This window comes from Staurois parvus, unplaced genomic scaffold, assembly GCF_062004578.1.
Source record: "Staurois parvus isolate SC_StPar_1 unplaced genomic scaffold, SC_StPar_1.0 ptg000822l, whole genome shotgun sequence".
Classification (NCBI taxonomy): Eukaryota; Metazoa; Chordata; class Amphibia; order Anura; family Ranidae; genus Staurois; species Staurois parvus.
This window is the reverse complement of record NW_028318618.1, coordinates 850,233-875,837: the sequence shown is the minus strand read 5'-3', so window position 1 is coordinate 875,837 and position 25,605 is coordinate 850,233. Positions and strand designations below refer to the sequence as shown.

The 25,605-nt window shown below is 47.9% G+C and overlaps 1 protein-coding gene across 1 annotated transcript; it reads left to right on the top strand.

The window, feature by feature from the left end:
- Positions 1–1,884: 1,884 nt before the first annotated feature.
- LOC149443945 (E3 ubiquitin/ISG15 ligase TRIM25-like) lies at positions 1,885–12,701 on the top strand. Its single transcript, XM_089655131.1, has 2 exons — positions 1,885–1,973; positions 9,944–12,701. Exon 2 carries the CDS (start codon positions 9,946–9,948, stop codon positions 11,659–11,661), a length of 1,716 nt encoding a protein of 571 aa, XP_089511257.1. The 5' UTR covers positions 1,885–1,973; positions 9,944–9,945; the 3' UTR covers positions 11,662–12,701.
- The last annotated feature ends 12,904 nt before the right edge of the window (positions 12,702–25,605 follow it).

Genomic DNA, 25,605 nt, shown 5'->3' with positions numbered 1-25,605 from the left:
CGGCCCGTGAGGCCAGGTCACCCCCCCCGGCCCGTGAGGCCAGGTCACCCCCCCCGGCCCGTGAGGCCAGGTCACCCCCCCCGGCCCGTGAGGCCAGGTCACCCCCCCCGGCCCGTGAGGCCAGGTCACCCCCCCGGCCCGTGAGGCCAGGTCACCCCCCCGGCCCGTGAGGCCAGGTCACCCCCCCCGGCCCGTGAGGCCAGGTCACCCCCCCGGCCCGTGAGGCCAGGTCACCCCCCCCGGCCCGTGAGCCCAGGTCATCTCCCCCTGGCCCGTGAGCCCAGGTCATCTCCCCCCCCCCCTGGCCCGTGAGCCCAGGTCATCTCCCCCCCCCCCCGGCCCGTGAGCCCAGGTCATCTCCCCCCCCCCCTGGCCCGTGAGCCCAGGTCATCTCCCCCCCCCGGCCCGTGAGCCCAGGTCATCTCCCCCCCCCCCGGCCCGTGAGCCCAGGTCATCTCCCCCCCCCCTGGCCCGTGAGCCCAGGTCATCTCCCCCCCCCCCTGGCCCGTGAGCCCAGGTCATCTCCCCCCCCCCCTGGCCCGTGAGCCCAGGTCATCTCCCCCCCCCCTGGCCCGTGAGCCCAGGTCATCTCCCCCCCCCCCTGGCCCGTGAGCCCAGGTCATCTCCCCCCCCCCCTGGCCCGTGAGCCCAGGTCATCTCCCCCCCCCCTGGCCCGTGAGCCCAGGTCATCTCCCCCCCCCCTGGCCCGTGAGCCCAGGTCATCTCCCCCCCCCCCTGGCCCGTGAGCCCAGGTCATCTCCCCCCCCCCTGGCCCGTGAGCCCAGGTCATCTCCCCCCCCCCTGGCCCGTGAGCCCAGGTCATCTCCCCCCCCCCTGGCCCGTGAGCCCAGGTCATCTCCCCACCCCCCCTGGCCCGTGAGCCCAGGTCATCTCCCCACCCCCCCTGGCCCGTGAGCCCAGGTCATCCCCCCCCCGGCCCGTGAGCCCAGGTCATCCCCCCCCCCGGCCCGTGAGCCCAGGTCATCCCCCCCCCCTGGCCCGTGAGCCCAGGTCATCCCCCCCCCCTGGCCCGTGAGCCCAGGTCATCCCCCCCCCCTGGCCCGTGAGCCCAGGTCATCCCCCCCCCCTGGCCCGTGAGCCCAGGTCATCCCCCCCCCCCCTGGCCCGTGAGCCCAGGTCATCCCCCCCCCCTGGCCCGTGAGCCCAGGTCATCCCCCCCCCTGGCCCGTGAGCCCAGGTCATCCCCCCCCCCCTGGCCCGTGAGCCCAGGTCATCCCCGGCCAGGCCCCTGGCCCGTGAGCCCAGGTCATCCCCGGCCAGGCCCCTGGCCCGTGAGCCCAGATCATCCCCGGCCAGGCCCCTGGCCCGTGAGCCCAGATCATCCCGGCCAGGCCCCTAGCCTGTGATTGAAGAGTGAGAGAAGCAACTCCGTGATTAGCTCTTCTCCCTGCTCTCTCCTCCTATCAGCATGCTTCTTGTCTGACTGCTTGTGCTGCTTCTCCTTCTCACACCCTGGCCCTGCTGTACCGGAACTACATGAGGCTGATCACACTCCGCTGCTTCCACCGCTTGCATTCATAGAATATATTGATGGAACTGCATTCATCTGTATCTTCATCTTCCCGGAGTCATTTATCAATATTACATATTCTAACTATTATTAAATATTGAATTATTGACTCATTTTCTATTCCCTCCCATGTATGAATCTGACGTGTAATACTGATCTTCCCCCAAGAATGACATTCTCCACTTCCTGATGGTCCACACAGAGACCATATTCTTTGCTCTACTCAAAAATGGCCGTTCCCAGCTGGAGTCCTCCCTCCCACACAGCAGTGTGACCTCTAGTGTCTGCCGGAGGATTCCCTGCGTGTCCTATGCAGTGTATGAAGTGTGGTTTGGTCCTACGCAAAATGGCCGCCAGCTGGAGCCTCAGCTAAACCTTGTTGGTCCTCTAGTGTTTGGGAGGGTGTGACAGGAAGAGATATTGTGTGGAAAGGAGAAGAGAGGTGAGGAGGGGAGGGGAGAGGATGGGGGGAGGGGGACACATGGAGGAAATGATCAATAATATAGATTATCGGTGATCAATGTGAGAGGAGAGAGCAGGGTGGGGGAGGGGAGGACAGAGATTTACTTTTCATTACAGAGAAGTCACAGCAGGCTCCGATCTTATCTCTGATACTTCTATAGAGCCGACATATACCATAGTGCAGTATTCTGAGCCAGTCCCATCAGTCTCTGTACAGAAGAGCTTACACTCTGTCCCCTCCCCCACAGTCCCATCAGTCTCTGCACAGAGGAGCTTACACTCTGTCCCCTCCCCCACAGTCACATCAGTCTCTGTACAGAGGAGCTTACACTCTAATGTCCCCTCCCCCACAGTCACATCAGTCTCTGTACCAGAGGAGCTTACGCTCTAATGTCCCCTCCCCCACAGTCACATCAGTCTCTGTACAGAGGAGCTTACGCTCTAATGTCCCCTCCCCCACAGTCACATCAGTCTCTGTACAGAGGAGCTTACGCTCTAATGTCCCCTCCCCCACAGTCACATCAGTCTCTGTACAGAGGAGCTTACGCTCTAATGTCCCCTCCCCCACAGTCACATCAGTCTCTGTACAGAGGAGCTTACGCTCTAATGTCCCCTCCCCCACGGTCACATCAGTCTCTGTACAGAGGAGCTTACGCTCTAATGTCCCCTCCCCCACGGTCACATCAGTCTCTGTACAGAGGAGCTTACAATCTAATGTCCCCTCCCCCACGGTCACATCAGTCTCTGTACAGAGGAGCTTACGCTCTAATGTCCCCTCCCCCACAGTCACATCAGTCTCTGTACCAGAGGAGCTTACGCTCTAATGTCCCCTCCCCCACAGTCACATCAGTCTCTGTACAGAGGAGCTTACACTCTAATGTCCCCTCCCCCACAGTCACATCAGTCTCTGTACCAGAGGAGCTTACGCTCTAATGTCCCCTCCCCCCACAGTCACATCAGTCTCTGTACAGAGGAGCTTACACTCTAGTGAATATTGAGGCACAAATACGATATATTTCCTAATTTTTGGTACATTTATAAAAGGTGAGATGCTGAATAAAAGGATAACCAGCGTGTCACGCTTTAACCCCTCCCCCTCCCGAGGATTCCCCCCCTCCAGAGGATTCCCCCCCTCCCTGACTAGGCCGTTTTTTTGCATTACTGCACTGCGTTACTTTAACCCAAATCAAATCTGCATCCTTTTTTCCCCACGAATTGAGCTTTCTTTTGGTGGTATTTGATCGCCTGTGTGGGTTTTATTTTTTGAGCTATATAGAAAACAAAAAGACCAATTTTGAGAAAAAAAACAATATTTTGGACTTTTTGCTATTAAACATGTCCAGTAAAAAAAATTTAAAAATCAAATTTCATCCTAAATTTAGGCCAAAATTTATTGTGCTCCGTGTTTTGGCCAAAAAAATAATCCCAATACGTGTAAATTGGTTTACGTGAAAGTTATAGCGTTTACAAATGGCGGTATATATACTGGGATTTTTTATTTTATTTTATCCCAGTAATGGCGGCGATCAGCGACTTATAGCGGGACTGCGGTGGGCATTCTGACACTGGGGGGGGAACTGAGTTGGTGTCACTGACATCCCCAGTGACACCAATACAGTGATCAGTGCAAATAAAAATCACTGACACTGTACTAATGACACTGGGGAGGAAGGGGTTAACATCTGGGGCGATCAAAGGGTTAACTGTGCTGTGTGTGTTTTACTAGGGGGCTGTGTCTGTGTGCTTCACTGTAATCACACTGCTTTGCACAGCCATGCAAAGCAGTGTGCGTGAGCTGATTGGGAGAGAACTGTTTTGTTTACGTCAGAGATGCTCAGCAATCACCAGGCGCCGGCAAGTAATCATCGGCAGGGGCTGACTGTCGCAAATGGCAGATGAGACATACTCTATATTGCCCGCAGTATTGGTCGGCCGGCCTTCCCACACACATGACCTTTAATGGCCCCCCAGTCTTAGTCCGTAGGGTTCAATATTAAGTTGGCCCCGTCCTTTCCACGCACATGACCTTTAATGGCCCCCCAGTCTTAGTCCGTAGGGTTCAATATTGAGTTGGCCCCACCCTTTCCACACACATGACCTTTAATGGCCCCCCAGTCTTAGTCCGTAGGGTTCAATATTATGTTGGCCCCACCCTTTCCACACACATGACCTTTTAATGGGCTCCCAGTCTTAGTCCGTAGGGTTCAATATTAAGTTGGCCCCGCCCTTTCCACACACATGACCTTTAATGGCCCCCCAGTCTTAGTCCGTAGGGTTCAATATTAAGTTGGCCCCGTCCTTTCCACACACATGACCTTTAATGGCCCCCCAATCTTAGTCCATAGGGTTCAATATTATGTTGGCCCCGTCCTTTCCACGCACATGACCTTTAATGGCCCCCCAGTCTTAGTCCGTAGGGTTCAATATTATGTTGGCCCCACCCTTTCCACACACATGACCTTTTAATGGGCTCCCAGTCTTAGTCCGTAGGGTTCAATATTAAGTTGGCCCCGTCCTTCCCACGCACATGACCTTTAATGGCCCCCCAGTCTTAGTCCGTAGGGTTCAATATTATGTTGGCCCCACCCTTTCCACACACATGACCTTTTAATGGGCTCCCAGTCTTAGTCCGTAGGGTTCAATATTAAGTTGGCCCCGCCCTTTCCACACACATGACCTTTAATGGCCCCCCAGTCTTAGTCCGTAGGGTTCAATATTAAGTTGGCCCCGTCCTTTCCACACATATGACCTTTAATGGCCCCCCAGTCTTAGTCCGTAGGGTTCAATATTATGTTGGCCCCACCCTTTCCACACACATGACCTTTTAATGGGCTCCCAGTCTTAGTCCGTAGGGTTCAATATTAAGTTGGCCCCGCCCTTTCCACACACATGACCTTTAATGGCCCCCCAGTCTTAGTCCGTAGGGTTCAATATTAAGTTGGCCCCGCCCTTTCCACACACATGACCTTTAATGGCCCCCCAGTCTTAGTCCGTAGGGTTCAATATTGAGTTGGCCCCGTCCTTCCCACGCACATGACCTTTAATGGCCCCCCAGTCTTAGTCCGTAGGGTTCAATATTGAGTTGGCCCCGCCCTTTGCAGCTATAACAGCTTCAACTCTTCTGGGAAGGCCGTCCACAAGGTTTAGGAGGGTGTCTATGGGAAGGTTGGACCATTCTTCCAGAAGCACATTTGTCAGGCCAGGCACTGATGTCGGGGGAGGAGGCCTGGCTCGCAGTCTCCGCTCTAATTCATCCCAAACTCCTTCGACAAAGTTAGGAGCATGAAATTGTCCAAAATGTCACCTTAAGAGTTCCCTTCACTGGAACTAGGGGGCCAACACAACCCCTGAGGAACACCCCCACACCATAATCCCCCCTCCACCAAACTCTACGCTTGGCACAATGCAGTCAGACAAGTACCGTTCTCCTGGCAACCGCCAAACTGAGAAACGTCCATCGGATTGCCAGACAGAGAAGCCCGATTGGTCACTCCAGAGAACACGTCTCCACTGCTCTAGAGTCCAGTGGCGGCATGCTTTACACCACGGCATCCAAGGCTTTGCATTGCACTTGGTGATGGAAGGCTTGGATGCAGCTGCTCGGCCATGGAAACCCATTCCAGGAAGATCTCTACGCACTGTTGTCTTTAGCTATTGACTCTGCAGACAGTTGGCGACTTCTGCGCACTGTGCGCTTCAGCATGCGCTGACCCCGCCCTGTCATGTGACGTGGCCTACCACTTGGTGGCTGAGTGGCTGTTGTTCCCAGTTGCTTCCACTTTGTTATAATCCCACTAACAGTTGAGCGTGGAATATTTAGTAGCCAGGAAATGTCACGGATGGACTTATTGCCCAGGTGGCCACCTATCACGGGACCACGCTTGGAGTCACTGAGCTCCTGAGAGCGACCCATTCTTTCACCAATGTTTGTAGAAGCCGTCTGCATGCCTAGGGGATGATTGTATACACCTGTGTCCACGGATTGCTATGTTTGTTCTGTCTCACTTCTATGTATTTTTCTGTGTTGTATTAAACTGTCAGGTTATTTAATAGTATATTGGCATCTGCAAGCATGCAGGTTGCCTAAGAAGTGTAGATTTTTCTTGGCAAGTGGGGGGGGGGGGGGGGGGGGGGAAACAGTTCATGTGTGTGCCACTTTTCCCGGGCTTTTTGGGATCCAGCTCTGGTGATATAAATATGGGGAAGGTTGGTTTTGGGGGGCTCTCCGACCATGCTGTCAATTCTGTTGAGGAGGACTTGGCACTTGATGATCCAGAGATCAGCCAACACTTGGAAGATGCCAATATGGATTACTACCTTTTTTATGAGGTATGCCTGGGCAGCCAGCTGGGGATAGAGATCTTCTAATGTTAATGTTCTTCATGGACTGCAATATTGAAAGACATCTGAGTAAAGTTGCACCAAGTGCTCTGAGCGTGGTCTGAAGTTTCTCTAAAGGGTTGCATGTGGGTTCTGGTGTAAGGAAAATGACACTTGGATCAGTAAAGCCACGACCAAAGATTTTCTCGGCGGGATGAGCTCACTGAGTGCATTACGCATATGTAGATTCTATTCAAACAATAATTGTTCCTGACAACCAATGACATCATCAGTTGATATGGAGAATGTCAGCTGCCTGCACAGCATCCTAGTTTGACCCTCCCCTGCCCCTCTCCATCAGTGCTGGTGTTACATTAGCTCAGTGATGGAGAAAAACTGAGGGAGAGGAGAAACATTGGAATACTAGTCAGTACCAAGAATAAAATCACCTCTAATGGTGTGTGTCCTACATGTGTGGATGTTGCTGCGGTATATAAAACTATATTGGAATAGTTTTTTTTTACATTTTAGAATGGGGCGCCTCGGGACTGTCCGTCATTTGAAAGGGTGCCTCGGGACTGTCCATCATTTGAATGGGTGCCTGGGGACTGTCCATTTTTAAAGGGTGCCTGCGGACTGTCCATCATTTTTAAAGGGTGCCTCGGGACTGTCCAAAATTTTAAAGGGTGCCTCGGGACCGTCCATCATTTTAAAGGGTGCCTCGGGACCGTCCATCATTTTTTAAAGGGTGCCTGGGGACCGTCAATCATTTTTTAAAGGGTGCCTGGGGACCGTCCATCATTTTTTAAAGGGTGCCTGGGGACCGTCCATCATTTTTTAAAGGGTGCCTGGGGACCGTCCATCATTTTTTAAAGGGTGCCTGGGGACCGTCCATTTTTTAAAGGGTGCCTGGGGACCGTCCATTTTTTAAAGGGTGCCTGGGGACCGTCCATCATTTTAGAGGGTGCCTGGGGACCGTCCATCATTTTAGAGGGTGCCTGGGGACCGTCCATTTTAGAGGGTGCCTGGGGACCGTCCATCATTTTTAAAGGGTGCCTCGGGACCGTCCATCATTTTTAAAGGGTGCCTGGGGACCGTCCATCATTTTTAAAGGGTGCCTCGGGACCGTCCATCATTTTTAAAGGGTGCCTGGGGACCGTCCATCATTTTTTAAAGGGTGCCTGGGGACCGTCCATTTTTTAAAGGGTGCCTGGGGACCGTCCATCATTTTAGAGGGTGCCTGGGGACCGTCCATCATTTTAGAGGGTGCCTGGGGACCGTCCATCATTTTAGAGGGTGCCTGGGGACCGTCCATCATTTTTAAAGGGTGCCTCGGGACCGTCCATCATTTTTAAAGGGTGCCTCGGGACCGTCCATCATTTTTAAAGGGTGCCTCGGGACCGTCCATCATTTTTAAAGGGTGCCTCGGGACCGTCCATCATTTTTAAAGGGTGCCTCGGGACCGTCCATCATTTTTAAAGGGTGCCTCGGGACCGTCCATCATTTTTAAAGGGTGCCTCGGGACCGTCCATCATTTTTAAAGGGTGCCTCTGGACCGTCCATCATTTTTAAAGGGTGCCTCGGGACCGTCCATCATTTTTAAAGGGTGCCTCGGGACCGTCCATCATTTTTAAAGGGTGCCTCGGGACCGTCCATCATTTTTAAAGGGTGCCTCGGGACCGTCCATCATTTTTAAAGGGTGCCTCGGGACCGTCCATCATTTTTAAAGGGTGCCTCGGGACCGTCCATCATTTTTAAAGGGTGCCTCGGGACCGTCCATCATTTTTAAAGGGTGCCTCGGGACCGTCCATCATTTTTAAAGGGTGCCTCGGGACCGTCCATCATTTTTAAAGGGTGCCTCGGGACCGTCCATCATTTTTAAAGGGTGCCTCGGGACCGTCCATCATTTTTAAAGGGTGCCTCGGGACCGTCCATCATTTTTAAAGGGTGCCTCGGGACCGTCCATCATTTTAAAGGGTGCCTTTACTGAAAAAAGGTTGAGAAACACTGGTGTAGACAGTGTGAGCAGGAAATTGGGAATGATGGTGTGATGGAGGGTAAGCGGGTCAGACCACACAAGGCAGACGGCAAACACTTAAAGCTTTATTAAAACCGACAACAGTCACTCAATGGGGAGTAGTGCAGGGGGAGAGAGTCCAAAATACTTGTAGTCCAGTCCCAAGGCAAAGTTAAAGTCTCTACAGCAGTTTATAATCCAAACGGGGGTGGTGTGAGTCTCTGTAGTAGTTGTAATCCAACAGGGAGGTGGAGTGGGAGTACAAGAACAGTTCAGGGAAAACAGGAGAGCATAAACTCACGGGTCCGACAGGGATGTCCTGGTTCACAGCGGACGGCAGCAGGGGCGACCCTGCTCAGCACACAGCAACAGCGGGTAGTTCTAGCACACATCCAAGCGGCAGTTGTGGCAAAGAGCCCGGGCACAGCAGAGGGCTGTTCAGGCAGGCAAGGGGGCCCACAGCAGAAGGTAGCTCTGGCAGGAGGTCCGGGCACTCAGCAGAGGGCAGTTCACAGGGTAGCGATCCAGGGACTCACCAGCCAGCAGTGTACATAGCAAAGTACAGTTCCAGGCATCTCCTAGTTACGGCTCAGGCAGGAGTAGCCCTCCATCATGACTTCAGCTCTCCCAACAAAGAGTCCACATGGCCCTGCAATTGTCCCCACTCCCAACTTCCTGCTAAGAAGTGGCCTGGACTGGTTTTCCCCAACCGCACAAAGCCATGCTGCCTTTGTTCTATATGGAGATACATCCCGTTTCCCCTCCCCCCTGTGAGGCCCAGGAACTTCAGACAACACACAAAAAAAGAATATTTTTGCTGTCCGTCACAGATGGTATGTGGAAAGCTCAGGTACAGCTGGTGATGCATGTTGGAAACATCAAGACCAGTTGGTGGTGGAGTCAGGTCCCTCACCTAGGTAAGTGACGGCTGTGGGGAAGGTCGCCAGAACATAAGCAGAATCAGAGTCAGGAACAGGCAGAAGTCGGCAACAATTGGGCAGTGAGGTACAAAGTCACTAGGCAGAAGCGTGGTCAGTATTCCAGGCCTGGATCAGTTGCAAAGGTAGACAGCAAAAACGAGCAGGTAGGAATAATCTAGAAACAAAGTCGGAGAGGAATCCAGGTCAGTAACAGACGTGGAATGCTGAGCTCTGTGGAGCTGCCCTCAGGATAGCAGTGGCCTGCACCCCTCACTGCCGTAATGGATTTTAGGAGGGGGCTGAGTGAGTTTTGTTCCCCCTCACACTACAATACACCCCCCTCCCCCCGAACAGATAGGGACATTTTCTGGTTTCTGACTGACAACACCCAAATCATGGCTGTGTCACCAAGATGAATCCATTTCCTCTGGTCACTTAGTTTATTAATGTTCAAATCACAATCCTAATACAAAGGAGGAAGAAATATTCCTAACAGTGTTTCCACAGCTTTTTACTGGCCTTTATTTTCCCCAGATAGGAAGAATATTGTCAGGAACCCTCCCCTGTATTATCTGTGTTCCTCTGCATAAAGGTTTCCTATGTCTGAGTCTCAGCCTTGCCCTGCGTAGGAATGTACAGAACAGGCCACACTGGTTACTGAGTGTCAGAAACTCATTGTCATTTCTCTCATAGGGATGGCGTCTGCTGATCTGAGGAAGGAGCTGGAATGTTCCGTCTGTCTGAACATTTACACAGATCCTGTAACCCTGAAATGTGGACACAACTTCTGCCGGAACTGTATTGGCCGTGTGTTGGATACACAGGAGTGGCCTGGAAGCTATTCCTGTCCTGAATGCAGAGAAGAGTTCCAGGAGCGGCCTGCACTGCGGAGGAACATAACACTGCGTAACATAGTGGAGAACTTCCTGTCTGCTCAGCCAGATCAGGAGGAGTCCGGGGTCTTCTGTACTTACTGTATTCACACTCCTGTACCGGCTGTGAAATGCTGTCTGAGGTGTGAAGCTTCTCTATGCGACAATCACCTGAGAGTCCACAGCAAGTCACCAGAACATGTCTTGTGTGACCCCACCACTTCCCTGGAGAACAGGAAATGCTCCGTCCATAATGAACTACTGAAGTATTACTGCACTGAGGACTCCACCTGTATCTGTCTGTCCTGCAGGTTGGATGGAGAACATCGGGGACACAAGGTGGAGGCTCTGGATGAAACATCTCAGATGAAGAAGAAGCAGCTGAGGAATGTTCTGCAGAAACTGATGACAGAGAGAGATGAGATGGAGAAAAGAGTCCAGAGTCTGCAGGAACGCAGGAGGAAAGTACAAGGAAAAGCAGATGAAGAAACCGAGAGAGTCACTGCCCTCTTCAGAGTCCTCAGGAGACGTCTGGAAGACCTGGAGAAGAGAGTTCTGAGTGAGATCTCTGGGCAGGCAGAGCAGCTCTCTCTATCACTGTCTGATTTGATCCAACAGCTGGAAATAAAGAAGGAGGGGCTGTCCATGAAGATGAGGGACATTGAGGATCTGTGTAACATGACTGATCCACTGACTGTCCTACAGGAATCAGACACAGGTGACCTGTGTGATACTGAGGATGGAGATGAGGACAGAGAGAGACATGAGAACCTCCTCCATGATGGAGGGGATCTGGATGTGGAGGGTATCTCACACGCATTATACACGGGTTTATCTGATATCATGTCTGGGGTCAATGTACAAGGCACACATGTCTATCCACATTCTGCTACAAAGGACAAAGCTCACATCCATGCTGGACCATCCAGGAGACGTCCCAAACCAGTCCCCCCCAAACAACGCTCATACCATCAGGTTGGAGCAAATTTTATTGCGGCTGTAGAGCAAACATCAGCAGTTGCAGACATATTACTGGATGAGAACACAGCTGGTAATGGTCTACAGTTTTCAGTGGACTGGAAAACGGCATTCAGGTCACCAGATCAGACTCGCCCACAAACACCAGAGAGATTCCAGAGTAATCAGGTGTTGAGCACTCAGAGTTTCTTCTCAGGGAGACATTACTGGGAAGTGGATGTCGAGGGTTCCGGGTACTGGACAGTCGGGATGTGCTACCCCAGTATGGACAGAAGGGGAGGTCTGTCATGGATTGGATCTAATAAGAAGTCCTGGGGTTTGGAGAGGATAGGCAATAATCAGTACTTGGCGGTTCATGACAATAATAGGATCCGATTATCCAGCAATGTCTCCAGTAACAGAGTCAGGGTAGATCTGGATTATGAGGCCGGGTGGATCTCCTTTTATGATGTGTGTGTCCCGCCCCGACACCTCCACACCTTCACCACCACCTTCACTGAGCCCCTCTATGCTGGGTTATGGCTCGGGGGAGGTTATCTAAAGATATCTGGGGGGAATTAGATGTGAGAAATCTGCCCAGAGAATGGTGACATCGCAGGGTGGAGAAACTGATAGGTGCATTGCTCAGACAACAGGAGGAAGCTGTGGACAGAAAACAATGTTACTGCAGGCTCCATGGCCGTCATCTTCATCCTTAAACCTTCACTACCTAGTGTGACACTGAGCAGGAACATGTTTTGTCTGATTTACTGGCATACTGGCACTATGCAGTGTTGCCAGAAGTGGGGTGACAGTCCCGGGCCTACTCCTTTAACCCCTTGGCGCTGTGCCTCCCAGCCCTTAAAGGGTTTCAGAAGCCAGGAGGCAGGGCAGGGTTTAGGGTCATGTGATGATCGTGAAAGGTCCAATCGAAAGAGGAGATCGGGACCTTTCCGTGAGTGCCGGACATGTGTGCTGGGAGTGCGCAGGGCGCACGCTCTCAGCACGTTTTTTTTTATAGAACGCAAATGTGTGGCCGCTCAGCGTCTAGACCCGGACATTTGCGTTCGGTTGGCGCCAAGAGGTTAAACTTATCAGTAGCCTTTTTCCCCCCCCCCCCAGTTTTGAGTGAAGGATTAGTAGAACCCTTTTTTTTTTTTTTTCTTTCTATCTGGGGATCCATTAAAGAGATTTCCTGCTGACAATTTACTAGACAGGAAGTGAGGGGAACTCTCCCAACAACATGGACAAAGGTGAGCTTTGTTTTACTTCAGTAATGTAGGGGAGGGATTAGAACCCCTATCTGATTTTTATTTCTGTCTGCATCCCTGTTGGAGATTTTCCTTCATTTCCTGTCTGGTAAAACTCGTTAGAACAGGCAATAAAGGGAAATCTCTATAATGGACCTCCACTGGAAGGTGGACTTCACAAAGGCTAGAACCACATGTAGGATGCCTAGAACAGTGTTTCTCAACCTTTTTCAGTCAAGGCACCCCTTAAAATTATGGACGGTCCCGAGGGCACCCCTTAAAATTATGGACGGTCCCGAGGGCACCCCTTAAAATTATGGACGGTCCCGAGGGCACCCCTTAAAATTATGGACGGTCCCGAGGGCACCCCTTAAAATATGGACGGTCCCGAGGGCACCCCTTAAAAATTATGGACGGTCCCGAGGGCACCCCTTAAAATTATGGACGGTCCCGAGGGCACCCCTTAAAATTATAGACGGTCCCGAGGGCACCCCTTAAAATTATGGACGGTCTTGAGGCACCCCGTTCTAAAATATGAAAAATTATTCTAATAGTTTTCTTATAATGCAGTACATGTAGGACACCCAACATTAGAGGGGATTTGTTCTTCCAAAGCAAATACACTTTGCACACTGGTACTGACTAGTATTCCCATGTTTCTCCTCCCTCAATTTTTCTCCATCACTGAGCTAATGTGACCCCAGCATTGATGAAGAGAGGCGGGGGAGGGTCAAACCAGAATGCTGTGCAGGCAGCTGACATCCTCCTTAACTGATGATGTCATTGGTTGTCAGGACGCCGGTGGTCAGAAAGTCGTAATTGCGCACAATGAAAACCTGTGACTTTGTGTAACGAAAAGGCCTGTTCCACCCGCTTGCTTGTATACAAGTTTTGGCCACTTTTTAGACATTTTACCAAGGCACTCCTGAAGAAACCTCAAGGCAACCCTGGTTGAGAGGCTGGCCTAGAAAATGCACGTCTTGCTGCCCTCCATGGACCAGGGGAATCCAAAAGGATAACATGTCAAAGACACATCATATGAAGTACAGCAAGGTCCAATCAAACTAGAGGATATCCGTAATGGGATTCTTAGACCTCCAACTGGCCCGACGCGTTTTGAAGACCTTTTTGATCTGAGGAAGAGGCAAGTCCTCGAAACACGTCTGCCAGTTGGAGGTCAAGGAATCCCATTACGGATATCCTCTAGTTTGATTGGACCTTGCTGTACTTCATATTTGACATTTTATCCTTTTGTTGAGTATATTATTATTATACAGGATTTATGGCGCCAACAGTTTGCTCAGCGCTTTACAATATAACAGGAGACAATACAGTTCAATACAAGAGGGTTAGGAGGACCCTGATCCTGGGAGCTTACAATCTAGGATTACCACTTCTTTTGTACAATGATTTTTTGAAAAGGTAATGCGCTAGGACTGGGCGCCCTCTGTTTGTTTCTTTGCACGACGTTCTAATCCTTCCCCACTCCATCCATTTATTCAGGCCATACATGGTTCGAATTCAGAATGATTTTTTTTTTTCAGAGAATGAAAATGTCGCTCAATCTGCAACCCGTTGGTGCCACCAATGATTTTGAAAATCGGTCATTTTTCACCAGTTTTCCAGCACGCCCGATAAACGAAATGGGGAGGAACCCACTAACAGAGCAAAAATCGGCCGATGCCATCCCCCACTAACAGAGCAAAAATCGGCCGATTTTTATTTTTTTATTTTTTTATTTTTTCCTCCTTGGGTCCAATTTTCGTATGAAAATCATTCGGAATTCAAACCATGTATGGCCTGCATTTGAAAATTAAGTTTTGCCTAGAAACACACTTTAATATCCACAATGATAGTTCCCAAATTTCTGTCCTCCTTTATACTACTGATTGCTCCCCCCTCCCCCTCACTGTGATTGGCTGTAATGATTGTTACTATTAATACCGCCAATGCTAGTCTTGTTCCTATTGGTTACGATGTGCAGAGGGCGGGGATTGATATCTTACTCTCATTGTGATTTTTCTTTCCATAATGAATATAAATGATAAGATGTCGGTGATTATTCTGTGTATGTAGTCTTGTGGACAGGTGATGGGGGGGGGGGGGGGGGGGGTTGGGTATACAGTCTCAGGAAGTGGAAATCCTCAGCTCTGTATATGGGAATATTGATCAGTGATTGGATATAGATGGATAGATTGTACTATTAATAGAATCACCATTAACTCTACAATCCTGCCACCTCTAAAGATCTTTATGGAGCAGAGCACATGATACATTTCCTCTAAGGCCCTGTTCATTTGATAAAGAAATATCATTCCTTAATAAAGATTAAATGACATTTTTTTAAGCGCTTATATGCTAATGTTCGGCTCTTTGTATGATAACAGCTTTGCTTGCTATATAATGATGTTATTGGAACCAATTGTTCTCAAGATGCTTGGAATGTCTTGTTGTGGAACATAGAGACAGGTGGTGTCCTTGGTCTACAATGAGGTATCTGGGAGTCTGGAGGTTGGTCAAGCTCATAATGGGTTCAGAGATCAAAATAAATGAGTGTCCCGTGTAATGGTGTGCTGATTGTGAGAATGAAGAATAATTTAATATGTAAAATGTTTGTCTAAGGATTGCTGTAACCATTCATTTCTCTATTTTCTAATCTTTATTTTTGCTTTATAATTGTTTTCTAAGTAAATTTTGAAAACTTTTACTGTGATCAGAGGTTGTTGATTTCATTATCACATTTATTTTAGCTTCTGGGCTGAATAAAAAAAAACAACCTAACAGATTCCTTTGTTGATATTCATTGATGCAGATGAAGTCTGCCAGAAAAAAGTGAAAAACTTAAATGCCGAAGCATAGGAGCTACCACCCACTGACCACCTCATGCTTTTAAAGTGTCACTAAACCCCGGACCCCGCGTTGACTCTATCCGCTCTCCCCGGACCCCGCGTTGACTCTATCCGCTCTCCCCGGACCCCGCGTTGACTCTATCCGCTCTCCCCGGACCCCGCGTTGACTCTATCCGCTCTCCCCGGACCCCGCGTTGACTCTATCCGCTCTCCCCGGACCCCGCGCTGACTCTATCCGCGCTCCCCGGAGCCCGCGCTGACTCTATCCGCGCTGCCCGGAGCCCGCGCTGACTCTATCCGCGCTGCCCGGAGCCCGCGCTGACTCTATCCGCTCTCCCCGGACCCCGCGCTGACTCTATCCGCTCTCCCCGGACCCCGCGTTGACTCTATCCGCTCTCCCCAGACCCCGCGTTGACTCTATCCGCTCTCCCCGGACCCCGCGTTGACTCTATCCGCTCTCCCCGGACCCCGCGTTGACTCTATCCACGCTCCCCGGAGCCCGCGCTGACTCTATCCGCGCTGCCCGGAGCCCGCGCTGACTCTATCCACGCTGCCCGGAGCCCGCGCTGACTCTATCCGCGCTGCCCGGAGCCCGCGCTGACTCTATCCGCGCTGCCCGGAGCCCGCGCTGACTCTATCCGCGCTCCCATGTAGACGTACCATAGAATACATCATCCAAAGTCAATGTACAGCATCACCATCAAAGTATTAATTGCATGATAAGGATACCCAGTATGGCTGTTTGACTAGCGATTAAAAATGTAACATCACCATCCATACATATGATTACAGAGATGGTTTCTATATGATCCAACGCGTTTCTGAGTGACTTCACTCTTTCAGGGAAAAAGAAGAACTCTGCATGTGGGTGACATCATCTACTAGATTGAACATATATTTGTTTGCAGGAAAAAGAGTTTTCAACCAATTTAAAAGACATGGTACTTCAAAATGGTGCTGCCTCATACGGTTGGAAGACCGGCTGAACCCAGATGTAATGGAAACCCCCCAGACACGGATCACAAAGGCACACCACAGGTCACTATATCTGGTCTCCTATAGCACACAGGACATGCAATTATTTTAGTAAATAATATAAACTGTTAATCTCCTTTTCTCAGCAGTATACAGTATATCAGTCCTGTGACTTCTATCAGTGTCCAGTAGAGCATTGGTTAAAGCTTGTAGAAGTTTTTTCTTTCTCCCCAATTGTCCTATGAGGCTGCAGGACCCCTAATGCCGGCCATAGACGGTTCAAAAGTCGGCTGATTTTTCATTCGAAAGATTAATCAACTGATTTTTGCACTTAGTGGGTTAGTTGGCTTTTTTTTTTGCGTTTTTGGCACTTTTGGATTATCGGTCATGTTGGAAAATTTGTGGGAAAATGACCGATTTTCGCAGCAATGATGGCCAAATCGGACGATAGTTTTTAACAAAAAAAAAATATGCGCATGAGCTGTGACCTGGAAGGAACAAGTTTTGGCTGTTTATATGGGGTGAACTTTATGACTTAGTTAGCCGATTTTTGTGATCGGTGGTAACGTCGGTTTAACGAACGACCAATTTTTCATTTATCGTTCGAAAAAACGCACAGTTTTCGACCCGTCTATGGCCTGCATTACCCTCTGTGCAGTGCTGCTTGGTCCTCTGAGGATCACATGCACTCGTCCAAGAAAGGAAAAAAAAAAAAAAACTATCTACACACCAAACTGAGCATGTGCAGCTTGCCCCCAAGGCTCTGTTCTATCAGAAGTTGTACTGTTGTGAGTTTAGCAACATTTTAATTCTGGGCGAGTTTTTTTTTTTTTTTTTTTTTGACTGCAGATGACAAATCTCCTCCTGCAGCACTGCAAACACTGATATTTATTCTGAGAGCAACACCCCCCTGCTTCTGTCAGAATTCACAGATCAGTGCTGCATCTGATTGGCTTTTTTTGCAAAGCAAACCGTTAACACACAGTAACAAAATAACATTAACCCCTTGACGTCCATCGCATGCAAATATGCAGCCTCTTGGCGTCCGGGTCTTAACGCCAAACGGCCACATATTTGCATGCAATTAAAAAAATACATATGTGCTGAAAGCGCGCGCACTGCACGTATGTCTGCTACTCCTGGAAAGGTCCCAATCTCCCCTTTCTATTGGGACCTTTTCTGATCATGTGACAACGAATCACATGACCCTAAATCCCCGCCTCTCAGCTTCATAAACTCATAAAGGGCCGGGAGGCGCCGGTGCCAAGAGGTTAAAATAAAAGTAGGGCTTTATTTTTTTTCCTACTTATACTTACCTAGGTGGACGCCGCATCTGTCCCCCGCCTGCTCGAAGAGTGAGAACTCAGCGATCACATGACCACTGATCGCTGAGTTCTCTTATCCACTCTGGACAGAGCAGGACTGTCAGTCGCAGCTGTCTGCTCAGCCCCCACGCTCCCATGAGCACTGAGCTGTGGAGGAGGAGGAGGGAGTCGTTGGCTCAGGCTCTCGGCACTTTGCTGAGAGGCTTAGCCAGGTGCTGCTCCAGTCTCTTGGGTTGATCCCGATTTTTGAAACCGGGATCTTTCTCCAGCCTGGACTGGCTGAGTGATGTCAGCAGACAGTGGACTTCAGTTTTGCACTCCTGTGATCCACAGAAGTACAGCCAAAAAAGATTTTTCTGTACTTTAACTGAAAAAACTTTTTTTTTTTTACTTTTTTTTTTTTTTTAACTTTTAGAACCATAACTTTTCCAGCCTTTTATTTCAGGGTCTCTCAAAATGCGATTAGTTTCCTGACTAACATTCTTGCCTTCTTATTCTGATTTTCAAGACCCTTCTTGTGCGGAATTGTATGTCATAGACTGTGGCGTGCTGTAACATTTGTCAGGGTACCTCTAAAGACATCTGGAAAATGCCTCTCATGCAGCCGGCTAACTGCATCTGAATTTGGTGTTTGGACCATCCTTCTGGATACAAAAAGGCTGTGATGATCTCCTCCTGAAATTTTAGGGTGGATCCAGTTCCTCCAGTTGCTTTGTAAATGACATAAGCACTATATAGAGCCAATTTCAATAAATATAAAGATGCTTTTTTGTACCAGTGTCAAGCTCTGCAGGACGCTAAATACACCATTTGGTCGTTGGAGGGGAAGCCCCTGCGATTAGGTTGCATGGTGCCTCAGCAGCCAATTCCAAGATTGAAGCATTTAAAAAGTGTCAAGCTTGCTTAATAGTTATCATTGTACAAATGGTATGCTATGATGGAACAAAAGCGACACCAAGTCCCACACTATCTTGTCACTGCTCCCCATGTAGTCTGGGCAGTCTACTTTTATATGTATATCCTGCTGCCCTCTCACAGAGCTTATACAGTTTGACCCCAGATCTGGCACACTTGCTGGAGGGATATTGCTGGAATGCAGGTCAATCGGTAAAATGTATGAGGGACATGCCTACGCAGATGTCTTGTTGGGGCATATACACTGCAAATTTCTCTAAGTAGTTTGATGGGCCGAATTTTGTGGAGCTGATTATATTCTGGGTCACCGCTATCTTTCAGGGTGCAGCTGCTCTCTACAGGTTCGTATTCTGAGCCTGATTCTGACAGTGAGGCTTCCTCATACTTGGAATCCTGTAGACCTCTTCACTAATGTACCATTTTTGGACATTTTGGTCACTAATTTTACAGGTACCTAGTGCGACTCTTGGGAAAAAGAGCTCCTGGCTGTTGGAGACTGCTTGAACCGCTAAAAACAAAATATACCTGCTAGTGCTAGCAGAGATCAGTCCTGATCTTTCTAACACTGCAGTTTTGTGAACAATGTATCAGAGGTGGTAGTGATCTACAAAATTATACTGACACTTGTTTGGGGGAATGGGTGGGACAGAGACGCTAAACCCAAGTGCTGGCATGTATAGGGGCTAATCCTTCTGCATAATTTGGAACACTATAGTAATAGGGACATTAGTATAGTTCTGTTCGTGATCAAGATATTGATCTGTACAGACACTATAACAGCAATGGCGGTGATCAGTGACCTAGAAGTGTGACCGCAATAATGTGCGGGCAATCTGGTGCTAACTGACCCTGGCTGGGAGGGAATCTTGACACTATATGATGTTGCTAGTGGCACTAGTACAGTGATCAGTGGAAAAATACTATAAATATTCTACACTGTATTAATGGCACTGGCTGGGTGACAGGGGTGATCAAAGGGTTACCAATTTTGAGGAAAAAAAACAATATTTTGGACTTTTTGCTATAAAACATGTCCAGTAAAAAAAAAAATTAAAAATCAAACTGTCATAAATTTCAGCCAAAATGCATTCTGCGACATGTCTTTGCTAAAAAAAACAATACGTGTAAATTGGTTTACGTGAAAGTTATAGCGTTTACAAATGGCGGGAAAGATACTGGGATTTTTTATTTTTTTTTATACTAATGGCGACGATCAGCGACTTATGGCAGGACTGCGGCGGACATTCTGACACTGGGGGGGAACTGACTTGGGGTCAATGACATCCCCAGTGACACCAATACAGTGATCAGTACAAAAAAAAAAACACTGACACTGTACTAATGGCACTGGGGAGGAAGGGGTTAAGTTTTTTATTTACTGAAAGGGTGTGAGGGGAGTGTTTTACAAGGTGGCGGGGGTGTGTACTGCATGGGAACACGCTGATCCGGAGAGAAACTCTTCTCTCCGGATCAGCATGTCAGAAGCTGACAGGGGAGTGACAGAAAGCAGAGCTACTGCAGCCGTGCTCTCTGTCAGTGATTGCCGCTAATCGCCGGGACACGGTAGGTAATGACCGGCCGTGACCCAGCAAGTGACACCCGCAGCTGCGATCGGCGGGACAGGTAGGGCGGGTACGCACCTCGCACGCGCCCCCTACCTGTTTTGCAAACGCACATTTTAGAACATGGTTTTGCCCAGCTGTGCCGACCTGCCACTGTATTTCTACAAACTATACAGAAGTTAAACTATATGTTCTACTAATGCAGCATGCAAATGGAAACACTGAATATAGAATATCGAATGTACTGGAACTCCAGATTGTGGAAAGGTAAAAATTGAAAAGGAGCATTTGGTGGATCAGCTATTGTCTATTAAACAATTAATATCAATATTGATATTATGTCCCTGAGGCTCTAAGGTTTGCATCTCGAAAATCCACCTCGTCTCGAGCATGGATACCGCTCGGTGCTTATTATTGTCTCTCCAGTGTGGATGGAGCAAGTCAATGCCTATGGACTGAAGGATCCCTATGAAGATGGTATCTAAAATGGTTGGAAAGGGAGTGTTCCTTCAGGCCTTTCCTGATATAAACGTGTTCCCTTAGTCTATCTCTTAGCCTTCTTGTTGTCCTGCCGATGTATTGCTTTTTGCATGGACATTCAAGAAGGTACACCAGATGCGTGCTATTACAAGTGGTGAGAGAATCCAAATTGTAAAGTTTGCCTGTAGAGTTAGATGTAAAAGCATCTATCATTCTGTTTCGCGTCCCATCGCATTTACAAATGACACATTTATTACATGGGAAAAAAACCTTTCATACTAGAGAAAAAATATATATTAGTAGATGGGTCTATAATGTTGGGTGCTATTTAATTTCTCAAGGAACAAGCTCTCCAGAACGATACTTCAGGCCTTTTTTTTGGCAAAACATTGGCCAATACTGGATCATTTTTCAATACTCCCCAGTTCTTTCTAAGGATCCTGGATATTTCTTTATATTGGACTGAAAAATTGTTTACTAAAGGACAGATTCGTGCCGCCTTGGTCTTATTAGAAAATATAAGGAGAGAGGCTCTATCCAAGCCTGCAACATCCTCAATGTCTTGGTTTAGGGAGGAAATGTTATACCCTTTTTCCAGGCATTTTCCCTTAAGAACCTCTGCCTGGGAGAAAAAAATCATCCAAACTATCGCAATTCCTGCGTATTCTTAAAAGCTGACCCTTGGGTATGTTCCAAAGCCAGGAAGGATGATGGCAGCTATCTATAGGTATGTAGCTCTCCTTATCCGTGGCTTTAAAAAACACAACTTTGGTGCCCTCGTTCATCAGTTAGAGCCAAAAAATGAATTTCCCTATAATCATGTTGGTAAGTGAGTTTCTAATGTTGAGATCATTATGATTCAAAGTACCAAAAATTTAACTAATGAAAACTCACTACCTTGCCACAGAAGGAAAAATATCATCTATATAACGACGATAAAAAAATCAGCTCAGGCCATTCCCTCGAATATATTATGTCTTCATGCCATCTGGCCATAGATAAGTTTGCAAGGCTCAGTGCAAATTTGGCCCACATCGCAACGCCCGTAATTTGAAGATAAAAATGATCAAAATATAAATAGCAGTTAAGCTGCATTGCGTATTCTAAAAGTTTTAAAATGCATTTCTTTTGACGAACAGGGATATCTCCAGCCTCCTTCAAATAAAATTCTGTAGCTAACATACCATCCGAGTGCTTAATGTTGTTATAAAGAGAAGCAACATCGGCAGTAACCAAAAAAGTAGAGGGATCAACCGAAATGTCTCTACCACCCCTGGCAAAAAAATATGGAATCAACACTCTTGGAGAATGTTCATTTAATCGTTTGTGTAGAAAAAAGAACAAATCAGGCTCCATTCACACGGGGTGTTTTGATAACGCTGGTTACCTTAGCTGGGTAAAATCATTTTAAAAATGTAAGTTTTTCAGCTTTTTTTTGGCATTTTTGCATTACCGCTGCTTTCCTGCGATTTTTGGCGTTTGCGGTTATTCCTACATTTTGACAAACATTTACACTGCTGCATTTCTTTGGTAAAATAACACAAATCAGTGCATATTATTTGGTCTGTGTGAAAGCTATATGCAGTCCATACATTGGTTCGAATTCCAAACGATTTTTCGTTCAAAAATTGGAAACGTCATTTGCTCGTTAATCCGATGGGGCCATCATTGATTTCGAAAAAATCGGTTGACCGAGTCATAAAGTTCACCCCATATAACATGCAAAACTTCTGTTCCTTCCAGGTCACGGCTCATGCGCATATACTTTTTGGAAAAACGATCGTACGATTTGACCATCATTGAGTCGAAAATTGGCAAATTTTTCACGAATTTTCCAACATGCCCAATCACCGAAAAGGTGAGGAACCACGAAAATCGGCTGGTGCCATTGATCCCACTAACAGAGCGAAAATCGGCTGATTATTCTTAGGTCCGATTTTCGAATGAAAAATCGGTCGATTTACGACCCATGTATGGCCGGCCTTAGCGTCTACAAGCTATGGCACCAATCACTGAAAATTGATGACACTTGATCACACCTGATGTGCCGACGGCCTGTCTCAATTCTTGAGGCCCTAACAAGTCAGGACAGTACAAATACCCCCCAAATGACCCCTTTTTGCAAAGTAGACATTCCAAAGTATTTAGTAAGATGCATGGCGAGATTTTTGAACTTGTAATTTTGTCCCACAATTCTTTGGAAAATTAAGATTTTAATTTTTTTGCTTTCCTCCCGGCAAATTTGTCATTTAACTAGTTATTTCTCACACACAGCACAGGCATACTTGCAACTTCACCCCAAAATACTTTCTGCTACTCCTCCTGAATATAATGATACCACATGTGAGACTTCAACAGCTTGGCCATATACAGAGTCCCAACATGCAAGGGGCACCATCAGGTCTTCATGCACCAGGACAATGGAATTACCCACAAAATGACCCCATTTTGAGAAGCGAACACCCCAACGTATATTCCGTGAGGCATAATGAGTCTTTTGAATGTCAATTATTTCCCATAGTTTTCAGAATATGCGGGAAGAAAATGAAAACGTATTGTTTTTTACACAAAGTTGTCAATTTATAAGATATTTCTAATGCATAACACGTAAATACAAAACAAACAAAAACTAAATACATTCTGCTACCTCTTCTTGAGAATGGCAGTACCAAAAGTGTGAGACTTTTCCACAGCTTGGCCATATACAGAGGCCCAACATCCAAGTAGCACCTTGTCAGGGCTCCGGCAATGACCAGAGGTGTGTGGACCGACACAGGGAAACACAGACTTCAGGTATAGCTTGTAAACAAGATAATTTATTAAGGACAACACAAACATAAACGCAGTGCAACAAACCAAACCCAAAACTAACACAAATACATACAACAATGAAACAAACCTAAACTGATATGTATATATATATGGAGCACAACGTAGTCAGGCGGGCCGGGTCGGTAGCGAACGGGCAAACGGTACCAGGAGCGAGCGGAAGAGTGGTCAGGAATAGCCGAGGGCAGGATCAGGCAGGAAGCAGACAGGATGCAGGTACAGGGGCTCATGGGAAACATACATCAAGGCACTGATCACAGCACTGGTCCTGCCTAAATACACCTCCTGCAATAAGCCTCAGGTGATGGCCTGATTGCAGGAGTGAGACTCTGGCTGCTAACAGCACCCGCTGGCCAGCCTTGGTACTGCAGCCCACAAGGCAGGTGAGTCCCACCACCATTGGCGAGTCCATTCCTGAGACACCTTTAGGCATAAATTACACATCTAACATCTTGACTACCTATTCCACTTTTGAAGGCCCTGATGCACCAGGACAATGGAATTACCCACAAAATGACCCCATTTTGAGAAGCGAACACCCCAACGTATATTCCGTGACGCATAATGAGTCTTTTGAACGTCAATTATTTCCCAAAGTTTTCGGAAAATGCGGGAAGAAAATGAAAACGTATTGTTTTTTTTACACAAAGTTGTCAATTTATAAGATATTTCTATCGCATAGCACGTAAATACAAAACAAACAAAATACATTCTGCTGCCTCTCTTGAGAATGGAAATATTTTTAATTTGAAAACTGCTACTTTCATATAGTGTATATAAATAGTTTCTTATAGCAATATGACATATCATTAATTTATATTTACAAATCATATCGTCATTAGTTATTTACAAAAGATGTCAAATATGCTTTCCAAAATTTTTCTTCACAACTACCCGCTATGTAACTCGGCGTTTTTACAGCCCTTGCTCTTGTTTGCATTTCTTTTCAGCTGGTATAAGCCATAACCTCATAAACAAATGACTTATTTACTCTTACTTAGCGACCTAGAAATTATACACAGCGCCTCACCACATAAATGGGCGTTTTTACAGCCCCTGTATCGGGACAAGGCTGCTGCGTATTCACAGATGCTTAGTTCTTAAACATATAGACCACTAATCTACCTAGGCCAAGGCAGAGCATGTAAGCCTTTAGACGTCTGCAGCCCTTTTTCAAAAACAGAGTACAAAATCTAGGGGAGTGGAAGGATAGATGGCCAAGCAGAGCAAAGAAAGCAAAGCAAGCAAGCACCACAAGGGGCAGCGTTGGTACCTTTTATGGAGGCTGGAAGTGGAAACCCCTCCATAAACGGGCACTCCTTTCCGGCCCAACCCTGCTCCTTTCCAGATGAAGCACCTTAACCAGCTCACCGAAAGTGTCTCTCACCACCTCCTGGACAGGCAGGATTTTGTCCCTAGTGGACAGAAGACAGCGTGCGTGCCAAGTGTAGAAAAGCGTGACTATGCTAACTAAAGTGTAGGCAACTCAAACCCTTCCCTCACTCTGAAGTTGCCATACACCCGCTCTGGAAGAGACAGAGAGGAGAAGCTGGGATAGCCAATGGCATCCCTTACTCCCCTGTGAACCTCCGCATTGAAAGGGCACTGGACCAAAAAAGGGTCCATGGTCTCCAGTGCCCCCCCACATTCTGGTCGAGGACAGCCTCTGTCCTCTAGGTTTCTGTAGTTTAGGTTCGCACGGACATAAAGTCTTCCATGGAAAGACCTACATGCGATTTCCCAAAACGTTTGCGGAATTCTTGGAGAATTCAGGAGAGCTAGCCCCTCCCTGAGGACATTGTCTGGGCAGTCTCTCAAGGCCAGCGGCTTCAAAATGTCTGATGACATGATCCTCTGGTATAGCTCGCGCCGACCAGTGGACCCTACCTCCAGGGCAGTTATGCGCCACCGCCTCAGTACCTTCGAAGCCTGTGGGACGTAGGATGGGAGGCAGCAATGTGCTCTTCTTAGATCACCAGGCCTGCCTCCCCCTTCCCATTCATTCAAGAACAGCAGTAGCCAGTCCTTGCACGACCGTTCCCACAGAGAGGGCTCATCCTTAAAGATGGACTGTAAGTTGTGTTTGATGAAAATGGTAGCGTTCTCTCTTGAGAATGGAAATACCAAATGTGTGAGACTTTTCCGCAGCTTGGCCCTATACAGAGGCCCAACATCCAAGTAGCACCTTTAGGCGTTCTAGGGACATAAATTACACATCTAATATCTTGACTACCTATTCCACTTTTGAAGGCCCTGATGCACCAGGACAATAGAATTACCCACAAAATGACCCCATTTTGAGAAGCAAACACCCCAACGTATATTCCGTGAGCCATAATGA

What these genes read in the sequence shown, in the direction of transcription:
- LOC149443945 (XM_089655131.1), top strand. Translation starts at nt 9,946, where the DNA reads ATGGCGTCTGCTGATCTGAGGAAGGAGCTGGAATGTTCCGTCTGTCTG.